General features: G+C 34.6%; 1 protein-coding gene across 2 annotated transcripts in view; it reads right to left on the minus strand.

Annotated features, from left to right (window-relative positions):
* Window positions 1-5,557, minus strand: part of LOC114320851 (DIBOA-glucoside dioxygenase BX6) — a 31,713-nt gene extending 26,156 nt beyond the window's left edge. For both annotated transcript variants that reach the window (XM_082893954.1, XM_028267928.2), the window contains exon 1: window positions 4,561-5,557. In XM_082893954.1, the coding sequence (XP_082750080.1) occupies window positions 4,561-5,394 (834 nt within the window). In that variant the 5' untranslated portion in view covers window positions 5,395-5,557. The remainder of the gene's footprint in view (window positions 1-4,560) is intronic.
* Between the last annotated feature and the right edge of the window lie 4,471 nt (window positions 5,558-10,028).

Consider the following 10,028-nt stretch of genomic DNA (forward strand, 5'->3'; position numbering starts at 1 on the left):
AGAAATGAATTTGGGGTCGCGCGTGGATACGATGCTAGTTGGCCCTCAAGGAATGGAACATGATTGGTACACAATGAATTTAGGGTACGTAAGTTACTGAATGAGGTGAGAGAGTAACAAAAGTTTGATCAGGTAGTTGCTTTCATTAAAAGCTCGACTGGAATCAAAAGAACCAATGCTAGATTAGAAAATACACACGGATGGGAGCTTGAGGTATCAAGGAAGATTGTTTGTGCCAAGTGATTAATCCTAGAAAGAAAAACTTCTTAAGGAATTTCACCATTCCACGTCACAGTACACCCGAGAGGAACCAAGGTGTACCAAAATCTGAAAAGACGATATTGGTGGAGTGAAATGAAGAAAGATGTAGCAACATTCGTATCGCAATGCTTGACATGTCAACAAGTAAAAGCTACACACCAGAAACCGATAAGGACACTCCAGCCCTTACCCATACTGGAATAGAAATGCAAATACATAACCACGGACTTTGCTACCGGTTTGCCTCGACCGCCTCAAGGGCATAAGTGCATACATGTTATACTAGATCGACTGACTAAGACAACACACCGTCTGCCTATCGAACAGTCGGATACTTTGAAGTCACTTAGTCAATATTTTATCAAGGATGTGATAAGACTACAAGCCTTTTCTCAAGTTTAGTATGAACAAGTGTCGTACTAGTATATGTAGCTTCTTTTTCTCTTTTTTATGTAACAGAATGATCTTGAAGTTTAACTAATTTTTTGTTAATCAATGGTGAATTATTTAATGCTGAAGGATTAAGGTCTATTTATGTTCGGAGACTTTCTTTTTATATCAAGGTTGATTTTGAGAAAATATTACTTTGTGGTTTATCATTGATCTTACATTAATGGTGGGTTAAAACTTAATGATGTCCAAAAATTTAGAGCGACTCTAAAGTATTTGACAAGCCTTGGCTGACATGACATCTTGTGCCAAGTCTCATTCCTTTTGTTCATTGCAGCTTATTAGTTCTTGGGCATTTACCATGCAGCCATGCTTATCATCATCGTCTATGTTACACGGACTCAGGCACGGGCAAGGTTTTGAAAGTGGTTGCGGTTGCCGTAACGGTGGCGGTGGTGCGGTTGTGTTTGTGGGGCGTAAAGGCCGTAGCGTAACGGTTGCGGTAACTGGAACCGTGAATTTTTTTATTTTTCAAACAATTTGAAAAAAACTTACCGATACGCATATTTTTTTTCCATGATCATATTTATTGGGTTTAAAATAAATATTGATCAATTTTTATAAATTTTTAAGTATAATCCAATATATTTCATATTTTTAAATCACTATAAACGAGTTTTTTACATTTTATTTTAATAATTAATGACTTTATATTATACAAAAAATCAATCACTAACTATTACATATAAGATAAACAATAACAAAAGTAAAAGAATAAATAAGAGTCTAAATATATATATATATATATTTTAACCAAGCCAAATAAATAATGACCACGCTTATCATTATTATTATTATTTTCAAACAATATATAGATAGACACACACAAATAAAATGATTGAATGATAGCAGCTGAATAGAATAGCATAGCATAGGTCTTACAGCTTTAACAAATCAATAACATATTTTTCATCTTCCCTCTTCTCTCTCTCTATTTCATGCTCCTCCATCTTCTCTCTCTCTATTTCTTATTCCTTCATCTTCTCTCTTCTCCGTGTCACTCTTTCCTTATTTTCAGTTTTTTTTTTTTTTTTTTGAAAGAAACAGTTCGAAACCGTTACGTAACGGTGTGTAACAAGCCGTTACGGCACCGTTACGACCGCTACGGCAGCCGCTACGGCCGACACACCTGTGAATCTCAATCACACTGCAAAAGCGGCCGTAACGGGTGGTGGTAACCACCAAAACCGTTACGTAACGGTGTTATGTAACGGTTGCGACCGCTTTTTAAAACCTTGGGTACAGGTATTGGGTGCGGGTGCGGGTGCGGGTGCCTATCTAGGGGTCGGACACTTCAAAATTAAAAATTAAGGATACGTGGATATGTATCTAAATTTAGATACGGGTACGGGGATACGTTAAATAGTTTTTTATTTTATTTTAAATATAGTTATTAAGATGAGTTATATCATATAAATAACAAATAAAAATCTATGAAGCGCGGATACGCATACGAACACGAACACGGACACAGACACGTGATACGACAATTTCTAAAAAATGGAGACATGGATACGGCAGGGGACGCGGCAAATTTTTTAATTTTTTTAGAAATATTTTTATTTTAATATACATTAATTATTTTATTTATTTATTAGATTTTTTAAATAATATGTTCTAATTAAATTTTTTATTTTATTTTACATATATATGTTTATTTATTTTTATTAATATATATAAGTATATATTATCTTATAAATATCTTACATGTTATACAATAATTATTATATAATATATAATAATAATAGTTATTATTATAGTTATTATAATAATAATTATTAACTATTATTATTTTATATAGATATATACGAATAGATATAGATATGAATCAAGAAAGGGATATCAATAGTCAAGAATAAAACGACACAGAGAGAGAGAGAGAGGGAGAGAAGTGAAGCGAAGCGATCGATCTCGATCGCGAGGGAGAGGGAGAAGGCGAGAGAGAGAGAGAGTCGTCTGGGGTGTTCGACTGTTCAATCGACTGATGGAGCTTCGATCTTCAATTGGATCGACCGGATGGAGCTTCGACTGGAGGTAGTCGATCTTCGACTTCGACTGGATCGAGCTTTGACCAGGTTCTCTCTTGCTCTCTCCTCTTTCATTTTTGCTGTCTGTAAAGAGCTGTGTCCGAGAGAGAACAACCAAATCCGACACAGATCCCACACCCGCACCCGCGTCGTGTCATGTTGACACGGGTACTTCGCCCCAAAGTGCCGAGTCCATGTAACACAGATCATCGTCAGTCGGTACCAAATGGGGGAATGTTATAGTTTCCTCCAAAAGATCATCTGATAGTGCATGTTAGTGACGAGACTGACGGCAGCGAACCATGACAACCTTAGTAGATCAAGTTTTGCTACAGATCAGTGATGATCCAACTCTAAAATGGTTGGTCAAGTTGAGAATTTGAACAAAGAAAATGTTAAAGGAAGCGTACTGGAAATTCCATAAAAACTTCTTGCACAACATAGATGAATGTTTTGATTTAAAAAGAGAGAATTGAGAGTCTCATCTCGTCTATCAGGGCTAGAGATGGAAATTTGAACCCAACCTGACCTAACGGTGTGGTTTCCCAACATAAAGCAAGAATTCATAGCAAGAATTAAGGGATCACATTCATTGACTAAATGCCTAAACTTCAGACCAAGATTCTCTACAATAATCTTACAAGTTTAACTAAGTAGTTCAAGCCCAAAATACAATCAATAATGATTAAATAAATGGTTTAAACCCAATCATCTATGCAATAATCTTGATTATTGCACGGAATTCTATTCCCTAAACTTCACCATATGAGAAGCACAAATTCCAATCTTAAAGTATGCCATTACAAGACACTTTTATCGTATGCATACAGAGAATTGATTGAGTGAGACCTCTTAGTTAGACATTCTGGAAAAATACTTGAGACACCTAATTTATCTCCCTAAACACCATCCCTAATGATGCGTGAAAATGTCAAATTTTGATTTGTCAAACATTTGATCATGTAAGGTCTAACCTCATTGTCACATCATTAAAGATGTGTTAGGAATGGTAAATTACGGAGATGTAACATTATTGGACATCTCATATTTATTACAGTATTACCAAACATCATCATTCACATTTAAGGATAAATATGTCATTTTAATCTGACAGAGTATAATTTTTTTAATATGAAAGGATCTGTATTAAACAGAAACGTGTCAGTGTAATTTACCCATGTTTGAACTATCTACACCTTCAAGCATATAAAGGGTGTCGTGTGAAATTTATGCATGGGACCAAACAAATTTTTGTACATTTCTATGAAAACAAACCAAAAAAATACTTCATCACCATATTGCCTATTTTCAAACCAAACAATCAACGGGAAATTGCAAATACAGAGTCTACAAATAGATTTTTTTTTTTGACAACTCTGACAAATCAGAAGAATTGCTCCACGAACATAAATAGATTTACCCCATGCCCACACAGAAAAATTATATCATCATTAAAATGTAATTTTTTTATTTTTATTTTTATCACTACTCCACTAAATGTAATTTTCCCAACAATCAATTTCTCACTTTATAAAAAGCATGTCATATGTAAATACAACAATGGAAAATTTTAATATACACCCCCCCCCTTACAATATGCACTTTTATTTATACTATTTTCTTTTTTAATTATAATTAATTTTTTAATTTAATTACGACATTATTTTACTTATAACTCATAAACTTTTTAATTACATATCATGTTTTTATTTATATATTATTTTTTATTTTAATTATAAGGTGCATATCGCAAAGTCCCTATAATAATGTATACAATGTACAAATAATTATTTACTTATTATTTGTTAGGCAACAGGCATACCTGAAGAATATCTCCAACGTTAACAATGAGACCACCAGGCACAGGTTCAATATTAACCCAATCTCCGCCGTGCTTCACCTGCAAACCACCAACCTGGTTTTGCAACACCACCGTCACCACCCCCGGATCCGTATGTGACGTCAGCCCATACGTCATATCCGGCTCCGGACAGTACGGATAGTAGTGAGCCGCCATTGTCCTCGACTCCGAGCACGACAATTCCTTCAATCTCTCCCTCTCAATGCCCAAACCCTCCGAGAGCAATCCCAACAGATCGTCTCCGAGCCGTCCGATCTCCCGGTCCCACTCGTACACCTCCGATCGGACGGCCTCGGGGACGTCTTCGGGGTTCGGAGGGGTCGGCGCGAGCCGCATCTGGATGGTGTCGCGCCAGCTGGCGGCTTTGGAGCGGAAGAGATCGACGTTGGTGGAGAAGTTGACTCCGCGGCCCGTCTCGCGGTGGTAGTGAGCCATCTTTGACTCCGTCGGCTGCTCGTTGAAGGATTTCACGGCGGCGACGGTGCGGCGGAGGACGGCGGAGGGGATGCCGTGGTTGGTGATTTGGAAGAAGCCGAAGGTGGAGGCGGCGCTGCGGACTTCGTCGACGACGGCGGAGCGGGGGCCGGAGAGGTCGATGATAGGGACGAGGACGGCGGCGGCGGCGGCGGCGGTGGTGGGGCGAGATTCCGGTGGGTGGTGGAAGAAGCGGGGGATGGAGGAGATGAGGCCGGAGTCGAGGAGGCCTTTGACGCCGATTTTGGAGTCGTCGAAATTTTTAACTTCCTTGAGACGATCGTATTCTTCTTGGTCGCTGTTCATTGTCGCCATTGACATGGTTCTCTCTCCTTCTCTCTCTCTACTGGTTGAGTTTCTTAGTCCAATTTCGAGTCTATAGTCGGAAATTTGAAAGGAATAGATTGGATAGATATTTATTAAGATAAATTACACGACACGCATGAGTTTGATCTAATTATAATGTGGTGTTTGGGGTAGTTGGTTTTTCGGTTATCTTTTCGATTTTTTTAATTTATTTTGTTTTTTTATGAGTAAAAATTATGAGAAATAATGTGATTTAAAATAAATAAAAAAAGTTAAAAATTGACTTTTTTTTCCTTTTCAAAAGACCCTTATACCTTAATTTTTGATATTTTTAAAATTATATTTTCATTTTTATAGTTAATAGTCTCATTTTATAAATTTTTGTTTATATAAAAGGTAATTATTTTTAATAAAAAATTTAAAAAATTATATAAAAGGGTTGTTTGAAATAATTTAAGATGCCGTTTGCCAAGTTAATATTTTAGTCAAAAAATTATTTAAAAAGTCAAAAAGTTTATAACTTATACAAAAAAACTAAAGATTCCCTTTGTTATTTACTTTTTGTACATATTTTCTTAAAAAGTTAAAAAATCACTCCAAACATACTAATTTTTTTACTTCATATTTTAGCTAAAAAGTCAAAAAATTACTAAAATATCATGTTCCCAAACATGACCTAAATAAGTGAATTTTTTAATTTTTTACAAAAAAATGTACAAAAAAATGAAGTAATGATATGACTTAAAAAAATAAAAAGTATGTATTTATTAATTTATGCCAAACTTGTCATAAAAAAAAAAAAAAAGTAAAACAAAGGAAATAAAAAAAGAAGAAGAAGAAATACAGTAAAGTAAAAAAAAAATGTATCAGTTAAATATTTCTATTCTGACTAATAATTATAATAATAATAAATTAGTGTAATTTTCGAAACATAAAAAATATATATTATATTTAAACTTTAAGGATATATGTGTAATTTATCCTATTTATTATTAGGAATGTGAAAGGTTTAGTTTAGCTTAGTTAGTGCATCATGTACGCAAAGCTTTAGTTAACTTGATTTGAAAATTGATATGATATGATTCGTTTTATTCGGAAGGTTGATAAAAACTAGTGAAGGGTGTGTTACGAAATTGAAGGTTTTCATGGAATATCTATCTATCTGGTCCCGTTTATTTGGCCGTTTAGTGATCGGATTGGTATAGATTGATTGTAAAAGTATCATCTACGGCACGTTTTAAGTGTTGAAGTTGATTTGAGAGGTCGACTTGTCAGCGTCAGTAGTTTAGTAATCCAACCATAATTCATACCATTAAAAAAAAAAAAAAAAAAAAATTTTATTAATAACATTAATGCCTAATTTGGCATAATATAAAAAAATTAAAAAGTCACTATCTTATTTAAGTCATATCATCTCATTTAAATCACATCACTCCAAACACAACCCATATTTTACGTTTTTTCGTAAAAAATTAAAAAGTACACTTATTTAGATCATCTCAAACAACCCTTAAAGTAGTGAGAATGTTAAAAAAAAAAAATAAATAAGGCAAAAGCAATGGGTTCCGTTCACGGCCACATCATTAGTGATGCTATTAGAACACCACTTTTAGTGGCCTCAATCATTTTTCTTAGTAATCTCTTTCCGTAAGTAAATTAGTTTGGTTGAGAAAAGTGTGGGATTAGGAAAATAATAAACTGATTGGGTCTATTTGGGAGTTTGTTGGGTGTTCTAAATAAGTATATTTTTTGACTTTTTGAACTAAAAAGTAGAGGAAAAAAATATGGCTATTAGGGATAACTTTTTAACTTTTTATGAAAAAAATATGTATTAAAATATTATATAAAATAACAAAATTAGTATATTACCCCACATATATAAATGCCTATTGACAGTAATGGTACCATCATGCCTACGGTGGGCAGCTAAGACCAGATTGCCTACAGTGCTGTTCAGATTGGACGGTACTGTTCGGCTCGTGGGGGCCACCACGGGTCTTGTTTTGATAATCGAAACCGTTCAATGTGTAAAACTCGTCAAGTACATGATCGTAAAAAATCACGTTGATTGGATATCGATAACTATTTGATCCGATTAGTTTTTTGTCGACCGTTACTTTGTGCATCGTCCATTTTTTTATACAAAACTGATTTGATCATATAGTTATCGATATCTGATTAACATGATTTTTTACAAGCATATAGTATTCGATGAGTTCTATATATTGACGATTCCGATTATCAAAACGGGACCCTTGGCAGGCTCCCACTAGCCCAACAATACCCATGACAACTCAGCCTATATACATATATGTTCTGTGACAGTGCATCATTCCAATAATATTTATTCACATATATATACATAAATGTTCTGACAGCACCAGACATCACCATCATTGCCATGCCAAAACTTGACTTGTACTTTTTTTTAAAATTTGTTTTTTTTTATATTTTTTGTGTGAATAGTAATAATTTTTTGATTTTTTTAGTAACTTTTTAGCTTTTTGTCTTTTTTTCATGGATGCCAAATAGGAATGGCAACGGGGCGGAGTGGGGTGGGGTGGGGTGGGGCTGGGGATCACACTCCCCGTCCTCGATCCCTGAGGTTGAAATTTTTTCCGTCCCCGGCCCTGATCCCCGACGGTAAACTTATCACCGTCACTATTCCCGTCCCCTAACAGGGATTGAGTTTCCCCGACCCCGGAAACTCCTCGGCCAAAAAAAAAAAAAAAAAACAACACAAATCATCATCAACAACATCAACAGATCTGAAATTAACAAAATCATCAACAAAATATCAACATCAACAAATCTCAAATTCACGGTGATGGACGGCAGAGGAGGTGGAGCGGCAACAATAGATCTTAGATCTGCGGCGATGGACGACGGAAGAGGTGGAGTGGCAACAACAGATCGCAGATCGGCGACGATGGACGACGGAGGAGGTAGAGCGGTGGTGCGAGGTGGACAGAGGTGGAGGGGAGGTGTGAGAGTGATGAGGTGGACTAAGGTGCAGAGTCGACGGAAGTGCGAGTTGGACGCGACTCCGGCATTGCGGACAGCGGCGGTGACACTAAGGAGAAGACGTTGCCGACAGCGGTGGTAAGGAGAAGAGATGCGAGAATGAGTTAGTGAGAGTGAGAGAGAGTAGAGGAGAGAGAGAGAGAGAAAGAGAGAGAGAGAGACAAGAGGGGTTCAGTTAAGTGTAATACAGCCTTGAGGCTATATATATATGAATGGAGGATTGAGGGGTATGATAGTAATTTTACTTCGGGGGGAAACGGGGACGGGGACGGGGACGGGGACGGGAACGGGGACGGGGACGGGCCAGGGTTGAAAAACATATGACCGTCCCTGGCCCGAAAATCATTAGGGATTTAATTTCGAATACCATCCCCGGCTCGTTGGGAGTATTTTTCATGAAAAAACTGCTCTAATCGAGATTGGGGGAACGGGTCCCCGTCGGGCTGGTTTTAAATTGCCATCCCTAATACCAAACCAGCCCTTTAGTCATCCATATGGACTCTTTCCGAACGTTCAACCAGTCATCCAGATGGTTGACCAGAACAATACTTATTTTTTTGTTTTTGTTTTTTTTGTTTTTTTACAATTGCAACCTGTTATTTAAAATATATATGTATATATATATATATATTTGTTTTAGATATTTTTTTAATATACAAATTTTTTTTATAGATTTTTTATAAAAATAATTTAATAATTCTATCACTAATTATTTTCAACATTATATCATCAAAACAAATATATTTTTACCTAATCTCCCCACTAACAATACACACACTAGTAATTTCTTCACTAACTATATCTTCACTAATAATTCCATTCAACTTAATCTGCTAAATAAACATGGCCTCTATATTATAGGAAAGTCAAACGAGCTTGCTGGAATTATTTGCTTTTGAATTTTTAAAATTTTTAATTCGTATTTTTATATTTTTAATAATTTTAAAAATATTTTAATTAATTTTTAAAAAAAATTAGATTCATTTAATTTTAATATATTTGAAAAGTAAAAAATTTATAAAAAAGACTTATTGAATACAATAAAATATAAAAATATATTAAATTTTTATATTTTTTTTTATATTTGGTAAGTTTTTAAAAGTTTTTTTCATAAATATTATATTTTTTAAATGTATTTAGATTATGTCTATCTAAAAAATAAAAAAATTTGTACAAAATATTAAAAAAATTTACTAAAATAAAAAACACATGGAAAATAAAAAAATATAATTTTTTAAAAAGTTGACTCAATTTTCTGAAACCAAACATGGTGGTGTTTCTCCAATGGTCTAGTAGCCACATGTTAGAATGCGGTGAAGGGAAGGTTAATGGTTCAAATTGATGTAGTTCAAAAAAAAAAAAAGTTCGAATTGATAAAACAGCAACGAAATCTTCCAATAGTAATTTAATTATACTAACATCCTAACATTATCTTTGTAAATAAATAAATAAACAAAACCGAGATTGGTGATACTCCAATATTGCATTTTAGAGTCTTTTGGAAAGTTGGTAAAAAGTCAATTTTCAGCTTTTTATTTATTTTGAGTCAAATCACCTTTCACATAATTTACCTATAAATTTCAAAATAAAAAAGTCAAAAAATTAATTTTTTACCAACTTTCCTA

This window comes from Camellia sinensis, chromosome 11 (assembly GCF_055761805.1).
Source record: "Camellia sinensis isolate YWXY chromosome 11, ASM5576180v1, whole genome shotgun sequence".
NCBI lineage: Eukaryota > Viridiplantae > Streptophyta > Magnoliopsida > Ericales > Theaceae > Camellia > Camellia sinensis.